Below are 19,743 nucleotides of genomic sequence, written 5' to 3' on the forward strand. Positions count from 1 at the left end.
TCCTTAGGGCCTACTCTTCTGTAGTATTTCTCTCGTACAGAATTAGAGTTAGTTCATGCTTGGTTTCTCTCTCTCTCTCCTTTTAAGACTCACGCAAGTCAGGACCAAAAGCTTAATTCTCACTAGAGCCCACTCCCGTAATAGGTGTTCGGTGAATATTTGTTAAATGCATGGATAAATGCAAGAAAACTACTCTCTAGCCCATTTGTGTCCCCCACGAACAGGGCATTCTCTAAAGCCCTCTCCTGAAGACAACACCCCCCCCTCACCCCACCAGCCAGAATATGTCTCCACCCCCTGGGTGGAGGATGGGCCGGCACGCGCCCCGTTGGCCGTTTTGTACGGTTTTCTACCTCCAGCCCTCAGAGCTGTGGCTAGTAGAGGACGGCAAAAGAAGCTAGATGATTTAAGTCAAAGGTTCTCCCGTCCACCCCGTTGGAGAAGACACGGCTGAGGAGGGAGACCCTCCCCATCCCCTGAGTATTGCAACTCTCCCGCAGACCCTCTTACCTACACGGGAGGGTGGGGACTCTTCCTGACTGGCATTCCGGCTGCCCAATACCCGATCCAGATCAAGAGAGTCAGCCAATGGCTGCTGGCCAGAGATAGAGCGGGGCGGGGCATGGTTGCTAGGGCCGAGCTAGTGGGGTGTCGAGAGAGGCTCAGAGAGAGACTCGGTGGTTGTTAGGGTGGAAGGTCACAGAGCGCGGCCCAGGGATTGGGCAGCGTGGGGGAGGTGGGCGGTGATTGGGCGGCAACGAGGAGTAGCCCGGGTGAGGCGCGGGCGCGCGAGCGGGAGTTCCGGCGGGAGGCTCGTGCTCAGGGCCGGCGCCTTCACCATGGCCTCGGCTGAGCTGGACTACACCATCGAGATCCCGGATCAGCCCTGCCGGAGCCAGGGTATGGAACGCGGGCTGGGTCCAGTCGTGGGGAGGTGACCTAACGCGTCTCTGGGTCGCCAGCGCAGCTGTGGCCCCGCCCCTCGCGCGGCCCCGCCCTCTCCCAGGATCCCTCAGGTCTCAGACATCGCCGGGCCTGCGAGTCCCGCCCCCTCGCAAGCCCCGCCCCCGGGGCCCCTTACCTGTCCGAGCCCCGCCCCTTCTTTGCTTCCTCTGGTCTGTGGGGGCCCTTTTTTCTGTCTTTTCAGTTGGAGTTCTCAGGCCCTTGTCCTCATTTCTTAAGGTTGCTGAGGGCAGGGGCCCTCCTGATTCCTTTGTTTGGGATCGGGCTTCCCACTTCCAGTGTCTCTTCGGCGCTTGTGGCTAGGGGTCCCACCCATTATTTTCCAGGCACTATTTTCCCGACGGTCCTTGCAGAAGCTTGGGACTCAGAACCCTTACCCCTCCCTCCTCTCCGCTCTCCTTGGCAGTAGTTAACAGAGCAATCTCTGCCATCAGGTAGAAGTCGGTTCAAATCCTGACCCCTCCCTTTGGTAGCTGGATGACCTTTGGTAAGCTACCCGCTCTGAACTTCAGTTTCCTCATTTGCAAAGCAAGGGTGACCTCCCTCACCGGGTTGTTGGTTGCACAACTGAGATTATTTGTGTAAAGGATCCAGCATAATGCCTGGCATGGAATGAGTTTAGTGATTAGCATTATTTTCCTCCCTACAGTCATATCATTAAAGAAAGGTGTGTGGGAGGCTCCACAAAATTATTAGCTTGTAGAGCAGGTCTGGGTCCTTGGCAGTATGAGTAGGATTGGGGGCTCAGAGAATGACAAGTTTGACCCCAATTGGAAATTATACTAGAGGAGGCTTGAAGTATCCCTCAGCCTGAGCGGCCTGTCTCGCCTGCGTTACTGTGGACGTCACCTTCTCACCTCCAGTCTCTCCCTGCCAGCAGCTCAGCCTCTTCTGTTGCCACCACAGTGATCTTCCTAATGCACGGGTTTGATCTTATTACTGCTCTGTAAAACCCTTCAGTGGCTCCTTATTGTCCTCAGGATAAATCAAGTTCAGATTCTTTAGCATACAAAGTCCTTCATAATTTAGTGGCCCCTCTTATCTCTTTGGTCACTGTGTCCTTCCTCCGTTCAATTTGAATTTTATGTCCTGGCAACCCCAAACTGCTTGTGGTTTTCCACACTCTTCTTACTTCTCTGCCTTTGCTCCTGCTATTTCCTCTGTCTGGAATGCCCTTTCCTATCTGCTGCCCCACACGGCCCCCTTGCTTGTCCCGCTCATCATTTAACGTCGTTAGATGTTGCCTCTTCAGGAGAGCCTTCCCAGATTCCTCCCATAGCATCCTGTGGTCCTAGGTTGGGGTCTTGGAGGGGAGCGCAGTCTCTAGGCTCCCACAGAACAGATGGCTCTGGGCCAGCTGTATTTCCCTAGAGTGGTGGCTTAGGGCTCTTGGGCTTATAGATATAAAAGTGCTTTTGAAAAGTTTTGGCAGTTGCAGGCGAGGAAGCCAGTTGATATTATTGCCGTTGGTGAGCCTTCAGCTGCAAGGGGCTAGAGTGCCTTCTGCCTGGCCAGGAGGGCAGAAGTTCTTGCTCAGCCGGGTGGGCAGCCCTAGTGGTCTTGGTTTGCATTTCACCTCTACCTCCTCCTGGCTCCGTGGCTTTGCCATGTTACTGAACCTCCCTGAGCCTCAGATTCCTCCAGTGTAAAATGGGAATAACAGGAGTGCCCACCTCACGGGATTGGGAGGGTTAACAAGACAGTGACTGGATGTTTGTGCCTGGCGGGGAGCAGGTGCTCCGCTGGTGTATTTCCTCCCCTTGTGGCTTCCCTCCCTGCTTCAGGAGGCTGGGTCCTAGAATTAGAAGAAATCTCAGAGGGCCATTTTGTCTTGCATCCTTCTACTAGCATGAGGGCATTCTGTTGCTCCCAGACCCTTCCCTGACAGGCTGCTTCCTCCCAAACATCCTGGCCTGTGGGAGGCAACTGGGATTGTTAGAAAGCACTTCCCTTTCTTCAGCCACAATAGGCCTTCCTGTCATTTCTGCTTTCAGTTCAGTGTTTGCCATGTCCTGGCCATGGCTTAGTTGCTGGTGCCTCAGAAGTGACTCACACACAGGCTGTCTGCAGGGAGCTGTGGTTTTGGGGAGAGGCGAGGGTTTATAAGCAGGTAGTTTCACGATGATGTGGTAACTGCAGGGCTAGAGGGTCATGGTGGGTACAACACAGAGCAAGGTAATCTCGCTTCCTCTCTCTTCTAGTGGACAGCTTCGTGCCTTCCTCAAATTTCCCTTCTCCAAGAGAAAGACCTCCAGGGCCTTCAGCCATCTCTCTTCTGGTGTGGTTCTGATAACCTCCTCTTTCTGATTGCTCCTCTGGACTGACTTTAGCTCATCATGCCTTTCCCTCTCAAAGTGCATATCCCAGAGCTGGACTGGAGGCTGTAGGATCCCTTCAGACGGAGGGAACAGCACTGCGATCCCCTGAATCCATTTGCTTCCCATCTGCAGAGAGCTCCCCTTCGGGCTGACTTGGCTTCACGGAGTGGCAGTCTTTGGGAGCCCCGGAAATTGTCTCTCTTTTGCATTTACTGTTTAATGGTAGAGAAGTGTGTAGGACTGTCATATTTGGTTTCTGGAATTGCTTTCCCCCATATTTGAACATCAAAACCTCAAAGCTCAGCACTGCTATGAGTTGACGGAGAGGCGAGCAGCTGCTGCTGGCACGTCAGTTAGCTGGAAGGCAGCTGCAGATCTGGGGTCGTTCAGAGCCCAGGCCGGGCAGCCCGGGAGCCTTCTGCTGAGCTTCCCGCCAGCCAGTGTCTGGCTGCCCATGTCTTGACCTGGCATCTCCCCCTACCCGCCTTCTCTTCTTAGACGGCTCTCATCTCATTTCCCTGGGCAAGGTTCTGTTCTCGGGGCTCCCCCAGCAGGGATCCCTATTGTTGCAGTGCCTTTGACAGTCATGCTCACTGTTGCTGGGGCCTGGCAAGGATGAGGTGCCAAGTGAGCTGAACGGAAGCTCTTGGCAGCACTGTGGGCCCCAGCCAGAGCTGCTCCGGCTGCACTGCCCCTCCTCCCAGAGAATGGTCAGCCAGGTCCTGCCCCACGGCCCCTCCCTGGCTCGCTGGCTGACTGCCAGGCCTTCTTAAAGGCACCATGTTGCTCTCATGTTCAGTAAACAGTTTTAGGAATAATTGATTCACAGAATTAATGGGGCTGGGACAAATGACTCGCTCTTAGAGTGCAAAGAAGGCCTTCCAGGGGTCACAGAGAGGGAAAGTGACAGATTTATTGTGGACCCTGGATTTATTGTGAGCCTGCTCATCTGCTAAGCACTGGCCTGGGTCAAAGAAATGTAGACATCGTCTTAACCCTCAGGAAGCTTTCACTGCCACCAGTGAAGCAGTCTGGAGTGGCCTGGACCACTGTGGTGGGCCGCAGTGGTTGGGGTGGCTTCCTGGAGAAGAGTGGCCCAAGCTGGACCTGGAGCTTTGGGGGGGCTGTCAGGGAGACGGTGAGCAGCAGAGAGGGCAGAAGTAAGGGCCCTGGGGGGAACTGAGAGTGGCCTGAGGGAGCAGGGCCCAGGCTGGAGGCTGTGCTCTCAGGAGCTGTCACACGGGAGAGGCCTCAAAGGCCGGGTGAAGGGTGAGTTGGGACTAGATCCTCTTCTTGTCTCTGGAGACCCTGAAGGTGCTTTTTTTTTGTTTTTAAACAGGAATTTTGTTTATTTTTGAATCGTGATCTCTTTTCTTTGGTGTGTTAATAAAACACCCCTCCTGATTTGTCTACTTTATACCAGGCGCTGTGCTGGGCCCTGCATTCGAGATACAGACCTGGTGGACCCTTCGCAGGCCTCCTTTCTCTGAGGTCTCTGTTGCACTTACACTGTTGACCACGCCCTGCCCACATGCCAGGCCTGCCAGGAGCTCCTCTCATGATATTTTTAATTCTCATGACCACCTCGTGAAGCAGGGAGCACCGTTCTCCCGTTTTACTGAGGAGGAACAGAAGCTAGGGGACGTTGCCCCAGGATACCCCCAGATTTCAGCTTGGGAGCTTCACTCCTAAACTTGTGCATGCAGATCGCAGTTGCCATTAGGAAGTGCTGCCTGAATACAATCCCATTTCTAGAAAACAATTAAGGACATGCACAAAGAAAGAAGTGTCCATTAAAGTATTTTTATGACAGCAAAAAATTGGAAACAACATCATGTCCAATGATGGGAAATTGGTCACCATAAATTATGAAATATTCTATGGCCACTCTGCAGGCACTAAAAAGAATGGTGTGGAAATATATAAACTGACAGGGAGAGATGTTCACAATATATTGCTGAATGGAAGAAAGCAGATTACAAAACAGTGTGATTCCAATTTTATTAGATATTCATTTTCTGTTTTTTCTACAGTGAGCATGCCTTCCTCGTGAAGTAACAATAATAACTTGGATTTATTGAACTCGTTCTTTGTGAGGGGACCATGCTAAGCTCTCTAGAGTCATTATCTTATTTAATCCGTTGTAGTATTTTGCCAGTTTCACAGATAAGGAAATCGAAGCTTAGAGAACTTGCTCAAGGTCTGTGTCAGAGGTATTAGTGGCAGAGGCAGAGATTTGAACCCTGATAATGGTTTTGTACAGTATGTCCTCTTAGATACTATGCCTCTCTCCTAGGCTGTTATTTCAAAAAGTGAAAAAATAAAAGTAAGTTTAAGATAAAGTAATTTAGTTTAAATATAGGAACTATGAGACTCTAGAAAATATTTCTGGGGAGTTGAGGAAATTGAAGATCCTTTTATTCTTTGCATTTTAAAAAGAAAACAGGTTCTTTGTGTTTTTGTTTTTGTTTTTTTTGGTGAGGAAGGTTGGCCCTGAGCTAACTAACATCTGTTGCCAGTCTTCCTCTTTTTGCTTGAGGAATATTGTTGCTGAGCTAACATCTGTGCCAGTCTTCCTCTATTTAATATGTATTTGGGATGCCTCCACAGTGTGGCTTGAAGAGCAATGTGTAGGTCTGTGCCTGGGATCTGAACCTGCTAACCCCAGGCCACCGAAGCAGAACGTGCGAACTTAACCACTACGCCACCAGGCCGACCCCGGTTCTTTGTGTTTTGATTCTGACTTACAGATGAAAAGCACCTATTGTGGCATGGACCCTTATGCCTTGTCAGCCCTTTCCTTTGTCTTTTCTATAGGCCCCTGGGATATACACAATTGAATTTACGCTTTAGTTTTATGACTTGAACTGTTGTACAATATATGGTATCTGTAATTCTTATATTATTGGTCAGTGTTGTTTTGTTGAGAAATTCTAGAGGATAGGGACCCTGGGAGAGTAAATTCTTTTGTAGGGTACTCAAGAAGTGCCAGGGTTGAAAAGAATACTTCCATGGGGCTTCTGGGCGTCCATGACCTCTTTGACTTCTCGACGGCTTTTGACTCTGCTTTTTGACTCTCCCCCCCCTTTTTTTTTTTTTTAAAGATTTTGTTTTTCCCTTCTCTCCCCAAAGCCCGCTGGTACATAGTTGTGTATTTTAGTTTTGGGTCCTTCTAGTTGCGGCATGTGGGACGCCGCCTCAGCATGGCCTGATGAGCAGTGCCATGGCCGGGCCCAGGATCCAAACCGGCAAAACCCTGGGCTGCCGAAGCGGAGCGCGTGAACTTAACCACTCAGCCATGGGGCTGGCCCCTTCTCCCCTTTTTTTAAAATAACATTTTAACTCTCATTGCAAAAAGTGATACATATTGATTTTAAGAAATGGATAAAGCACGAAAAAGCAATTGCCTCTAATCCCAGAATTAATTGCTATTAATATTTGATGTATTTTTTCTGTGCATAAATATGTATATGTGTGTATATATGTACACATACATATGCACATAGAAATATATATGTATTCTGTTGTACATAATGCTTTTCACCTAAAGTAGTATTAATTTTTTAAATAATGACATTATTGATATAATTCACATACTATAAAATTCACCTTTAAAACGTACAATTTAGTGGTTTTTAATATATTCACAGAATTATGCCACCATCACTGCTATCTAATTCCAGAACATTTTCATCACCTCAAAAAGAAAACCCTGAACCCATTATTAGTAACTCCTCATTCCCGCCTCCCTCTACTCCTGGCAGCCCCTCCTTGACTTTCTGTCCTATGGATTTGCCTGTTCTGGACATTTCCGATAAATGGAATCATGCAATATTTGGTCTTTTGTGGCTGGCTTCTTTCACTTAGCATATGTTTTCAAGGCTTGTCCATGTTGTAGCATGTGTCAGTACTTCATTCCTTCTTATGACCAAACGGTATTTCATTGTATGGATTTACCACATTGCATTTATCCATTTGCACATGATAGGCATTAGCATTGTTTCTGGTTTTTGGCTGTTATGAACAATGCTGCTCTGAACATTTGTGTACAGGTTTTTGTGTGGACATATATTTTCACTTCTCTTGAGTCCATACCTAGGACTGGAAGTGCTGGGTCATATGGTAACTCCATGTTTAATTTTTTGAGGAACTGTCAAACTGTTTCCCAAAGTGGCTGCACCTTTTTACAATCTCACCAGCAGTGTATAAGGGTTCTGATTTCTCCACATCCTCATCAACACGTGTTATTATCTGACTTTTTTGATTGCAGCCATCATAGCGGGTATAATGTGGGATCTCATTGTGGTTTTGATTTTTATTTTCCTGATGACTGTGATGGTGAACACCTTTTCATGTGCTTATTAGCCACTGGTGTATCTTCTTTGGAGAAATATCTGTTCAAATCCTTCACCCATTTAAAAATTGGGTTATTTGTCGTTGTGTTGTTGAATCGTAAGAGTTTTTTTAATCTATTCTGGATACAAGCCCCTTATCAGATATATGATTTACAAATATTTTCTCCCATTCTGTGGGTTGTTTTTTTTTTACTTTTTTGATGGTGTCCTTTGAAGTACAAAAGTTTTTAATTTCGGTGAAATACTAATTTATCTATTTTTTTCTTTTATTCCTTGAATTTTGGTCATGTCTAAGAAACTGTTGCCTAATCGAAGGTCACAAAGATTTATTCCTATGTTTTCCTTTAAGAGTTTCATAGTTTCATCTCTTACATCCATGTCTATGATCTGCTTAATGTATTACTGAATATTTCCATATGATTGAACACTTTTCTATCATAGAAGTGGAATTACTACGTCAAAGATTGCATGTTTTTTTTTTTTTTTAAAGATTTTTTTTTCCTTTTTCTCCCCAAAGCCCCCCAGTACATAGTTGTATATTCTTCGTTGTGGGTCCTTCTAGTTGTGGCATGTGGGATGCTGCCTCAGCGTGGTTTGATGAGCAGTGCCATGTCCGCGCCCAGGATTCGAACCAACGAAACACTGGGCCGCCTGCAGCGGAGCGCGCGAACTTAACCACTCGGCCACGGGGCCAGCCCCAAAGATTGCATGTTTTTGAGGCTTTTGATACATGTCCCAAAGTTGTTGTGACTCTCTTCTCCCTGTCATTTCCCTCTCCCTTCCTCCCTGTCTCCCACTGCGCTGGTTCAGGCCTTTGCCATCTCTTGCCTTCCATGTTGCAGTAGCGACCTACCCGTTCTTAATGGACACTGTCAGTGCAGTGTGATAAACCTGGTGGCATGTGCTGTGACAGTACAGAGGAGGGGCATCTAACCCCGTCCAGTGATTTAGGGTGGGGGAGTGAGAAGAGGTTGGGGAGGGCATCAAGGGGGGCTTCCTGGACGTGACAGTGAGCTGACTCAGCAGGTGGAGTGGGCACTGGCAGAGCATAAACATGCAGCATCAGCATCCTGGGCCCAGGAGTGAGGAGTGTGTGTGAGGTCCTGGAGGTAGAGGGAGCGTGGCCTGGTGGTCCAGAGATGGACACTGGCTCTGCTGCTTTGGGGCTGCGTGTTCTTGGGGAAAGGGACTTACCCTCTCTGTGTTTTAGTTTTCTCATCTGTGAAATGGGGGCAATAGCTAACAACAGCAGCTAACTTTTAGGATTGTTGCAGGACCAAATGAGGGAGCGTATATTGAGGTTCTGGCTGGGTGGCCACTCCCTGAGGAGGAGCAGGGGGAGGAGGTCAGGGCTGCCTCTGTTGATGGACAGAGGCAGCTGTGCGTATAGATTTGGAGCCGAGGTGATAGAGAGCTGGTTAAGACTGAGGGCTTGGGTGTTGTTCCCCCGGGAGCCGGCTGGGATAGTGGTTATAAGCTGGTCTCTAGACCACTTGGGTTTGGATTCCAGCTCTGCTACTTATTAGTTGTGTAACCTTGAGCAAGTTGTTTACTATCTCTGTGGCTTAGTTTCATCTGTAAAATGACAATAATAACAGTACCTTGTTCATAGGAATGCTGTGAAGACTAAATGAGTCATAGGTAAGGCGCTTAGAATAGTGCCTGACACTATTGTTTTTCTTCGTGATGGGAAAGAGGGGGAGGGTAGGAGCTGGAAAGAGATGAGGAATTCAGAGAGGTCTGTGATGGTTTAGGAACGCAGTGGATCTGATTGCCTGCGCAGGGTCGTGTAAATACTGGAGTCTAAGTGGGAGACTGAGCCAGTGCCTGAGGGGCAGCAGCCTCCCTTGTGGGGGCTGTCAGCAGCGGGAGGGGAGAGGGCGATATGGCCAGTGGAATGAGCATAAAAGGAGCAGGGGCTTTTACAAGAGGGTAGAGGACTCATGATCCGGATGTGGCAATAAATAACAATAGCCATAGCAATTACTTTTATTACTCTGGAGAGGGCAGGGGGTAACAAGAAGAATGCCAGCTCTTTCTCCTTGGATCCATCCTTCACTTTGCAGCCACGTGTTCATTCATTCAACACGTGTCTACTGAGTGCCTGAACGGGCCAGCTACAGTGCTGGGCGCTGGGACGTGGCAATAAATGTGACAGACCCAGTTCCTGCCTTCACAGAGCCTGCTGGCTAAGGGGAGAGATGGATGTTAAACAGTGGTGAAAGTCACTAATCAATACAGATTGGATCATGCGACTCCCCCAGTTCCAGAATCTTCATTCTCTCTCCACTTCTATGGAATAAAATCCCGACTCCTAAGCGTGGCATGAAGGCCCTGCAGGATCGGGCCCGGTGCTGCTCTTGGCAGCTCTCCTGACCACTGCTGATCCCTCACCCAGGCCCCCACGACTGCCTTCTGTGCCCCAGACCAACTATATCATCTCCATAACCCCCTGCCTCTGCTCATGCCCTCTCTCTGCCTGGCATGCTCCTACTGGTCCTTCAAGGCCTGTGCAGCAAATGTGTCTTCCTTTGGGAGGCCTTTTCTGGTCACCATCGTGCTCTGAGCCGTGTTCCCAGAGCACTTTGGTCTTTTTTGGATTGTCCTACTTCATGTATAGAATCAGAAGTGGCAGCGTGGCTCCACTGGGAGGAGGTCATGACACAGGCTGAGTTAGGAATGGGCACTGGGAGGAATGTGTCAGGGGAGTGGGGGATGCCCACGGGTAGGAAGAGCACCTGTGGCTTAGGGGGTCGCCTTGAGTGGCTGGCTGGAGCCGGGGGACCACTTCCCTCCTTTAGAAACATTATGTAAAGCTTGGGCTCTGGGACTTGGCAGTGTGTTCCGAGAGTTTCTTCATGGAGATGCACATCTGAGGATTCCTTCGTGAGTTGGTGAACCCAAGGGTGCCAGTAAAACCTGAGGTGGAGCAAAAGGGAGTTAAAAATCCCAGCTGTGGGAGGAGGGCAGGTCAGAGGCCCAGCAGAAGCTGGTGGAACTTTCCCTGACTCGGGGTGCGCCGTCACTGCTGGCTGGGGCTGGCCTTAACTTTGGGCAGCCAAGGGCTGCCTTCTCTGTATTTGAGATACATCCCAAAGCCCTTTCCTGGTGTCTTGGTGGTGGCACATGGAGAAGACCCCACGGGCTGGGGGCAGGGAGCCTATCCCCAGGCAGCTGCACAGAGGTAAGGGAGCCTCCCTGGGGGAGGCCTCAGAAATCCAGCTGCTGGATCTCAGAGATCCAGGAGCAGGTCCAAAGGGTAGCTGTTGATCACTACCCATGAGGCTGCTGCAGCCTGAGCCTCACGGGTGGTCATCCCCAGCAAGGTTGAGCTGGAGCCCCAGTGAGGCCCAGATATGGCCCCTCCCCCAGAAAGGGAGAGAGCTGCCCTGGTGGAGGACAGGGGGCCACCAGGCTGAGAAATGTGGTGAGAATGTTAGGAGTGGCCTGAGTGAGAGCTGTGGGAGCGTCTCCCTCATCAGAGGCCGAGGCCCGCTTCGGGGCAGCCTGGGAGGACGGACGGGCATCAGCAAGTGACTGAGGTGCTGGCAGCTCCTGCTCCGGGCTGAGCTGCCGCCCAGCCCGGGATCCCCATGGGTGCGGGCAGTTAATCTCCGAAGGCCAGAGTCACCATTGCTGGAGAGCAGGAACATTGAACTTTTCAATCACATTAATTTCCACAGGAAATTGTTGTCTTCCTTTTGTCCAAAGGTTAGTGATTTATATTTACCATCCTCTTAACTAGCCTTCAAATTTACTGTTGCCAGGTCACCACCAGCATCCATAAATCTCAGGGTGGCAGCTGAGCATAGCCAAGTGTCTTGATCCTTGGAAGGGTACACCCCGGCCCTTTCAGGAGGGCAGATAACAGCAATAGACAGTCCCCGCACAGAAGTGCCCCTGAGGGGGTGGGAACTCACTTGGCAGGGGACATGAGATGAGGTCTGACCGCCAAGGTTGCAGGGAGGCCTCTTTGAAAGAGCGTGAGGAGGCAGCTCGCTCTGCCTCCGCATATCACGCATATAATTCAGTGCGCATAAGCTCTGAAGTGGCTTAGGTAGGATGGGGAGCAGGGGCCAGATTCCAAGCTCTATACTTCCTGTGTGACCTGAGCCAAGTGACTTAACCAGTCTGTACCTCAGTTTCCTCATCTGTAATAATATTCCTCATAGCGTTGTTATGAGCGTTAAGCCTCGATACATGTCAGCTATTATTATTCTCTGGCAGGACAGGGTGGGTGGTTTGGTATGGGCCCTCAGAGTCAGTCTGCGCCACCTCCCCACATACACTGTCTCATCCATTTCTCCTTTTAAAACCCTCTTCTGGGGCTGGCCCAGTGGCATGGTCGTGAAGTTCACACACTCTGCTTCAATGGCCCAGGGTTCGTGGGTTTGGATCCCAGGCACAGACTTACACACCTCAAGCCACACTGTGGCGGTGTCCCATATACAAAATAGAGGAAGATTGGCACAGATGTTAGCTCAGTGACAATCTTCCTCAAGCAAAAAGAGGAAGATCAGTAACAGATGTTAGCTCAGGGCCAATCTTCCTCATCAAAAAAAAAAAAAAAAAGAGAAGACCCTCTTCTTCCATCTTCTTATGGAATTAGAACAGGGGCTGGCAAACTTTTTCTGTAAAGGGCCAGTAAGTACATTAGGCTTTGTAAACCCTACAGTCTGTTTCAACTACTTAGCTCTGCTGTTTTAGCATGAAAGCAGCCATAGACAATAAGTAAATGAATGAGCGTGGCTTTGTTCCAATACAACTTTATTTGTGGACTCAAATTTAAATTTCATATAATTTTCATGTCACAAAAGATTCTTCTTCTTTTTTTTTCCTTTTTCTCCCCAAAGCCCCCCCCCCACCCCACCCCGGTACATAGTTGTATATTCTTCGTTGTGGGTCCTTCTAGTTGTGGCATGTGGGACGCTGCCTCAGCGTGGTCTTAACCAGTCGGCCACGGGGCCAGCCCCAAAGCCATTTTTATTTTTAGCTCGTGGGTCATACAAAACCAGACCATGGGCTGGGTTTGGCCCACGGCTTGTAGTATGCTGATCCCTCGATTAGAAGGTGAAGTTGTGTGGAGAAAGCACTCACTTTTCTCACCTGGGCTATGTCTTTGAATCACTAAAGAAAGGTGTCCTCATGTGGGTTTTTCCACTGACCCTCCTGAGAGGCCTAAAAGCCGCTTAAAGCAGGACAGAGGAAGGAGCCCCGTGGCACACGGGCTGGCAGGATGCCCGGGCCTGGCACCGTGGTTCCCTGCCTGCAGCGAGTGGTGCTGGCTCTGGATTGACCAGTCACCCCCACCCTGCGCCCCAGCTCTCGTGCTCACAGTCTCACCGTGTCTGTGTTTCAGAGAACAGCCCCAACCGAGGTGGGAAGGAGGCGGGGACTCGACAGCCTCTGGTGATTCTCTTGGGCTGGGGTGGCTGCGCTGACAAGAACCTTGCCAAGTACAGCGCCATCTACCATGAAAGGGTGAGTACTGCAGGCATGTGGACACCCGGCATGCTGGGGCCCTGCCTCCTGTGGCCGCTCTGTGGGGAGCTCTGAGCCTGGGCTGCCCTCATCGCTGGGCTGCAGCGAAGGTTGACCACCAATGGGGCAGGCCTGGGAATGGCACCAAGAACAGCCTGTGAGGAAGACCCTGGGCTCTTTGGCAGGATTATTCCCCCTTTTTGCTGCCAGGTCTGTGGCCTGGTCTGTCTCCTTCAGCCCCCTGACCTGCCTTCCCCTCCTTCCTCCCCAGACCCCACAGTGGGCAGCACAGCCTGATGTGCTCCCAGCTGTGGAGTTGGCCCAGACGTCAAGTCTCTGTTGTCTGGATGCTGCCTGTCTGGGCAGCAGGAGCCTGGGCGGGGTGTGCTGGACATCGTCTGCACTCCCAGGACTTTCTCCTTTTCTGACCAGGTGAGTTGCTGTCTTAGGGTTGACCATGGCACCTCCACATTCCCAGCGTAGAATGGCCTCTTGGAAAAGAGATTCAGGCTTGAGGTTTTCTTGCTTCTTCTCAGGCAGCACCAAGAGTTGGATGTAGTAAGTGGAGAGAGAACCTTAGGAGGGCCTGCTTATATTTTGGAAGCCCTTTTCATATCTTTGTCCTCTGGCCCAGCCCTGCTGTCCTCAGCCCAGACCTCCCAAAGCAGGAAGATACCAGTACAGACAGCCCCAGCCACCAACTGGAAGCCCTGGACTGAGGAGGAGTGGGAGTCTCCTGGGAGAAAGGCCAGCTGGTGCCCCACACCCCTACCTCAGCCTCCCTCCACTGACCCATGACTGCACTGTGCCTGCGATGTGTGGTGGCCCTGGAATGGGAGAAAGGTTGGGGAAAAAATGTAGTTCTGAGCTTGAGGCCTCCCCACAACCAGCAAGCCTGGTCTTCTGGCATTGCCTTTTACAGATTGCCTTACTCTGCAAGTAGTTCCAGCTACTTCTGAATTCCAGTCACTGGCCTGTGTGTCTGGCTTCTCTGTTACACTAAAATCCTTGAAGGCAGGTGGAGGAATAGGAATAGGTGAGTGTGGCTACAGCAGAGAATGAAAGAAAGGGCAAGTGTCAAGAGATGAGGCTGGGGAGGGTCGTCAGGGGATTTAAACAGGGGTGTGATCTTAGATTTGTGCTTCTGAAAGTCCCTCACCAGAGTAGGGGAAGGGTTGGAGGGGCCAGGACTGGAAGCGGAGAAGCGAGTTTATTGCAGTGCTCGGGACTTTGGGCCTGGTGATGCTGAGGGAGGGAAGTTGATGGATCAAGGAGCTTATTAGGAGGTAGAATGGTAGATTAATGAGAGATTGGGTGTGAGCATAGGGATAGAGAGAGGTCCAGGGTAATGACAAGTTTCTGGCTGTGGCAGATCCTGGGGGGTGGGGAGGAGGGTGTTCCTTTTTTTTTCTTGTTTTTTTTTTTTCCTTTTTTTTTTTGCTGAGGAAGATGAGCCGCGAGCTAACATCCATGCCAGTTTTCCTCTACTTTATATGTAGGTCACCACCACAGCATGGTGTAGGTCTGCACCCGGGATCCAAACCCACAAATCCAGGCTGCTGAAGGGGAGCATGCTGAACTTAATCACTGTGCCAGGGGGCCAGCCCTCGGGGGGATTTTCTTTGTTTTTGTGAGGAAGATTTGCCCTGGGCTAACATCCATTGCCAGTCTTCCTCTTTTTCTTTTTTTTTGCTTGAGGAAGATTAGCCCTGAGTTAACATCCATGCCAGTCTTCCTCTACTTTGTATGTGGGATGTCTCCACAGCATGGCTGATGAGTGGAGTAGGTCCACACCCAGGATCTGAACCCACGAACCCTGGGCCGAAGCAGAGCATATGGAACTTTAACCACTTGGCCATGGGGCCGGCCCTGGGGGCGTGTTTTTTGAGACAAGGAACACTAGAAGAAAAGCCAGGCTTTGGGCTGGATGAGATTCCCCCAGGGAGTGTGTAGAGGGCAAAGAAAGGATGGCCTAGGACAGAGCCCCGAGGAACCGAAACTTAAAGGAGTGGAAGATGAAGAGGGTCTTGTGTGGAAAGGAGGAGTAGCCAAAGATGGACAAGAAAACCCAGGAGAGCATGACAGAATCCACAGAGAGTCCTTGGGAAATGGGCCACTGGAGAGAGAGAGGAAAGGTGTTACTGGGGGAGAAGGCATGGGGAAGACGGTGATGGCATAGAGGGAGAAAGCGATCCCAGGGCGGGCAGAGGGGTTGAGGTGGCAGGGCTGGTCGGGGTTGTCTGTGAAAGGAAGTGGGGGTGCCTTTACCCTCTGGCTGGGAGGTCAGGATGGGTGTGGAGAAAAAAATATTTCCAACCCAAAACTCCTAATACTTTATTATTTAAAAGAAAATAAAAATACCATATTCTACCACCTAGGGATTACCTCTATTTACACATTAGGTTCAGCTTTTTTTCCGTGTGCATCTGTTCTTTACCTGAATGAGGTCTGTTGAATATACCCTTTCGTATCCTGCTTTTTTTCAGATCATGATCTTCACCTTCCCGTCTTAACAAATTTTTGTCTAGTTTCCAGTCCGTATTCAGATTCTCTAATAGTCCCCAAAGTGTCCTTTATAGCTGATTTGCCCAAACAAGGATCCCATCCAGGATCACCTGTTGCATCTAGTTATTTTGTTCCTTACGCATCTTTTAAATCTAGAGCAGTCCCTTTTTTCATGATGCTGACTTATGGAAGAGCCCACGCCACCAGGGATGATTTCTAGGAGTGGGAGATCCAAGTGCTGCTGGAAAGGAAGTGTGGTGGGGACTGAAAGGCCTCATGGGATTTGACCTTTGGGGAGAATGTGGGTGACCTTGGGAAAAGCAGTGTAGTCAATCAGATTGTAGTCAGTGGGAGTGGTGAGGTGGGGAGGGTGGGTGTCAAGGTTTGTCTAGGAAGGTGAAGAGAGGGTGGGATAGATTTAGAGGGGAGCACTGTATAAAAGCAGAGGCCTTTTTTTTTTTTAGGAAGATTAGCCCTGAGCTAACTACTGCCAATCCTCCTCTTTTTGCTGATGAAGATTGGCCCCAAGCTAATGCCTGTGCCCGTCTTCCTCGACTTTATATGTGGGATGCCACCACAGCATGGATTGATAAGCAGTGCGTAGGTCTGCACCTGGGATCTGAACCGGCAAAATCTGGGCTGCCAAAGCAGAGCTCGTGATCCTAACTGGGCTGGCCTCCTTCTTTTTTGTTTTTAAGAGAGAGGTTTGAGCAGGGATCTGGAGAGAGGAAAAGACTGAAAATGCAGGGGAATGAGGTGAGGACTGATGGAGCAGGCCCTTGTCCTGGGACCGAGTGTGTGCAGAGATGGAGGAGGTTGGCTTCAGGGGAGAGAGAAGAGATCGGGATCTGACATGCAGCGAGAACCAGGTCCTTGGTGCAGGGACTTCTAGTAGCATCTGACTGGGGAGGTGGCAGCAGAGATGCCAGGTACCTGGGAAACCTCCACAGGAGGCCCACTTCCATGGTCATAAGAAAGCTGTGTGTGTGTGCCTTTCACAGGGATGTGTAGGCCCTCAGAGATGCTCAGTTCACAGGAATTGCTGAGCTTATGTCTGTACCAACAGGTAGTTCTGTTTGTGAGTGCTCCTGGGGAGGAGTGTGTGTGTGTGTGTGTGTGTGTGCGTGTGTGCACATGTGCGTACGTGCAAGCGCTCTTGAAGGCAGCGCTGCGTGCAAGTGCGTACCCACCCAGTGGTATGTGTGCTTATGGGTGTGAATTGGCAGCTGTGCCTTTTTGTGCACTCAGAAGTGGTACAGTGGGTGCACCTTAGTGAGTGGTGGGCACCGTGGGTGTCTGCATCTGTGGGATGTGAGGTGGACAGCTTTGTTTAGTCCCAGGAATTGTGTGTGTGGTGGTGATGTGGGAGTGTGTCCGCATTTGTGGGCAATGCTGTGTGTAGGTTGGGGGTGGGTGGAAAGACATTTCACATCCCACTGAGGAGTTACAGTGGAGCACACTGTGAAATTTCCCAGAGCTAAGGGGCCAGGTGGCATCAGTGACCCCCCTCTGCAGTCTCAGGAGGGGTGCTTGACCACACCAGGGCCTTGGTTAGAGCAATGCCAGGAGGCGTTGGGTTAGGTGTCAGATTGGAGTCAGTGGGAGGGGACGAAGTCAGGGGGCTAATGGGAGGGCTGACTCAGCTGACCACCCCTGTTTGGCTATTGGTCATTCAAGTACTGTGCCCATAGAATTTTCTCCTTGTTATTGCTCCTACCACCACTAATTACTGCTACTTAGTTGAGAGGTTACTTTGTCCCAAGTGCTGTTTTGTGCACTTAAGATAGACTTTTTTCATTTAATTTTTACCATAACCCCATGGGATGGCTGTATCCCAATTTATAGATGGAGACACAGGCTCAGAAAGATGAAGTAAATTGCGCTTCGTCCTTAGTATTAATAAGTGGTGGTACCAGGAATTGAACCTGTCTGACCCCAGACAGGGGGTCTTAATTGGGGTCAGACAGGACAGAGCTGCCTAGCTCAGATTCCCCTGACCAAGGGCCATTTGTCTCTGGAACAGGTTCATGAGAGGGGATTAGGACTCAGGCAGGGTGGCTTTGGCTGCCTTTTCTAACTGGCCTAAAAGGGGATCCGTCTGGACACTTTGAGGCGTACTTGACCCAGACATTGAGGGGTACAAAAGCCTAGAGAGAGTGTAGCTCATATTTTAGAATGTAGAAACAGCGTTTACGATATTTGGAATTTCATGGCGAGTGGGAGGAGTGATCCCAGACCTTGGAACCAGACAGGCTGCCAAGCCCCTGAGGCCAAGGAGTATACACGCTGCTCTCAGGGCCCTGTGGGAAGGTGGCAGTGGCCAGATTGACATGATGTGGGCCTGGCTCACAAGTGGCCTCTGGTGGTCAAGGCTGGGCCTGCAGGCTATGTCTTGGATGTTGGGTCTTATGGGGGTACCTCCTTGTGCTTGGGAGGAGGAGCAGAGTCACTGCAGCGTGGTGTAGCCAAGCAGGGAGGCCTAAAGTGTGCCAGAGTTGAGCAGCTGAGGGTGCAAGGTCGGGGATGGGAGGGAGACAGGGAGTGGACCAGAGTGAGGAGACTTCTTTTTGGTCAGCCCAGATGTCTCCAAAGCGTGCTCTGGGCTCCAGGCCTCACCTACCATCACAGGCTGAGGGGGCTTGGCCAGCATGAAGCGATTATTCCACAAGTGGGCTTGGAATGTACCTTCCATTCTGGAAGGTACCTGTGTTTGTGAGTGGTGAGCTGCTGCCCAGGGCCTGGAGCACTGCTGGGCTTATGGGCCTGTAGAAGTTGGAGCTGCTGCACCCCTCTGACCTTGGCTTGTACCCATCACCCCCACCCCATCCCTGAGGACCAACCAGGCCTCTCTCCTCTCCCCAGGGCTGCATCGTGATCCGATACACAGCCCCATGGCACATGGTCTTCTTCTCCGAGTCCCTGGGCATCCCTTCGCTTCGTGTTTTGGCCCAGAAGCTACTTGAGGTACTCTTTGATTACGAGATTGAGAAGGAGCCCCTGCTCTTCCACGTCTTCAGCAACGCCGGTGCCATGCTGTACCGATATGTGCTGGAGCTCCTGCAGACCCATCGGCGCTTCTGCCACCTGCGTGTGGTAGGCACCATCTTTGACAGCGGTCCTGGTGATAGCAACCTGGTGGGGGCTCTGCGGGCCCTGGCAACCATCCTGGAGCACCGGCCTGCTGTGCTGCGCCTCCTGCTCCTGGTGGCCTTCGCCCTGGTAGCAGTCCTATTCCATGTCCTGCTTGCTCCACTCACTGCCCTCTTCCACACCCACTTCTATGACAGGCTCCTTGACACAGCCTCTGGCTGGCCTGAGCTCTACCTCTACTCGAGGGCGGATGAAGTGGTCCTGGCCAGGGACGTGGAACGCATGGTGGAGGCCCGCCTGGCACAACAGGTCCTGGTGCGCTCTGTGGACTTTGTGTCATCAGCACATGTCAGCCACCTCCGCGACTACCCTACTTACTACACCAACCTCTGTGTCAATTTCATGCGCAGCTGTGTCCACTGCTGAGGTCCTTGCCCCACCCACTTCACCTCTGCTCCAGAAATAAAATGCCTGACACTTCCTCACGACCCACATCCATGGGTGGGATCCTCTTCTGATTCAACTCCCTACGGCATTCTAGGACTTTGTAGTCCCACAAATAGAGAATTTCTATGGGCTTCTGTCCCGGGGGACTGTGGTGGTCCTTTTATTCCAGGATCCTAGCGGGTAGGAGTGCCTGGGCACATCTCTTTGGGAACCTTGCAGTGGTTGTGTTTGGACAAATGCAACAGGCTGCTGACTCCTGTGGCATTTAGGCTGTAAAGGGTTAACAAAGGGTGGGCGGCGGGGGGAGTTTGAGAATGAGCCCCAGGATGGATCTTGGATTCCTTGCATGGAAGGTGAGCTTTGTGGGGAGGTGCCAGAGGGTAGAGTCAGGCTGGGGCAGGGGCTGTGATCTCTGCTCCAAGGCCCTGGAAGGGCAAAGCCACATGGCATGGAGCACCATCCCCACAGATCAGACTGCAATGGGCAGTTCACTCAAGAGAGGCATCTCTGACCTCACTGCCAGGGAGTCTGAGGTAGAAGCCAGATGGGGAGCTGAGGATGCAGAGGGTGGAGGGCCTGCCCTG

At 50.9% G+C, this 19,743-nt stretch overlaps 2 protein-coding genes across 10 annotated transcripts in view; one reads left to right on the forward strand and one right to left on the reverse strand.

Annotated features, from left to right (window-relative positions):
- ARMH1 (armadillo like helical domain containing 1) overlaps nucleotides 1-1,219 on the reverse strand; it is a 48,118-nt gene extending 46,899 nt beyond the window's left edge. For 4 of the 8 annotated variants that reach the window (XM_014828060.3, XM_014828059.3, XM_070510058.1 and 1 more), the window contains exon 1: nucleotides 511-648. The gene's annotated coding sequence lies outside the window, so the exon portion shown is untranslated. Of the gene's footprint in view, nucleotides 1-510; nucleotides 649-1,081 lie in introns of those variants that run through there. The other 4 variants (XM_070510055.1, XM_070510061.1, XM_070510057.1 and 1 more) reach the window with 4 other exon arrangements.
- TMEM53 (transmembrane protein 53) lies at nucleotides 761-19,193 on the forward strand. 2 transcript variants are annotated; one of them, XM_014828063.3, is made up of 4 exons: nucleotides 761-900; nucleotides 12,996-13,117; nucleotides 13,389-13,549; nucleotides 18,485-19,193. In XM_014828063.3, the coding sequence occupies exon 4, from the start codon at nucleotides 18,521-18,523 to the stop codon at nucleotides 19,136-19,138; it is 618 nt and encodes a 205-aa protein (XP_014683549.1). In that variant the 5' UTR covers nucleotides 761-900; nucleotides 12,996-13,117; nucleotides 13,389-13,549; nucleotides 18,485-18,520; the 3' UTR covers nucleotides 19,139-19,193. The 2 variants fall into 2 exon arrangements, with proteins under 2 accessions (XP_014683549.1, XP_014683548.1); XM_014828062.3 differs by lacking the exon at nucleotides 13,389-13,549 and having other exon boundaries at nucleotides 767-900.
- Nucleotides 19,194-19,743: the final 550 nt, after the last annotated feature.

The sequence above is a fragment of the Equus asinus genome, chromosome 5, assembly GCF_041296235.1.
Source record: "Equus asinus isolate D_3611 breed Donkey chromosome 5, EquAss-T2T_v2, whole genome shotgun sequence".
Lineage (NCBI taxonomy): Eukaryota > Metazoa > Chordata > Mammalia > Perissodactyla > Equidae > Equus > Equus asinus.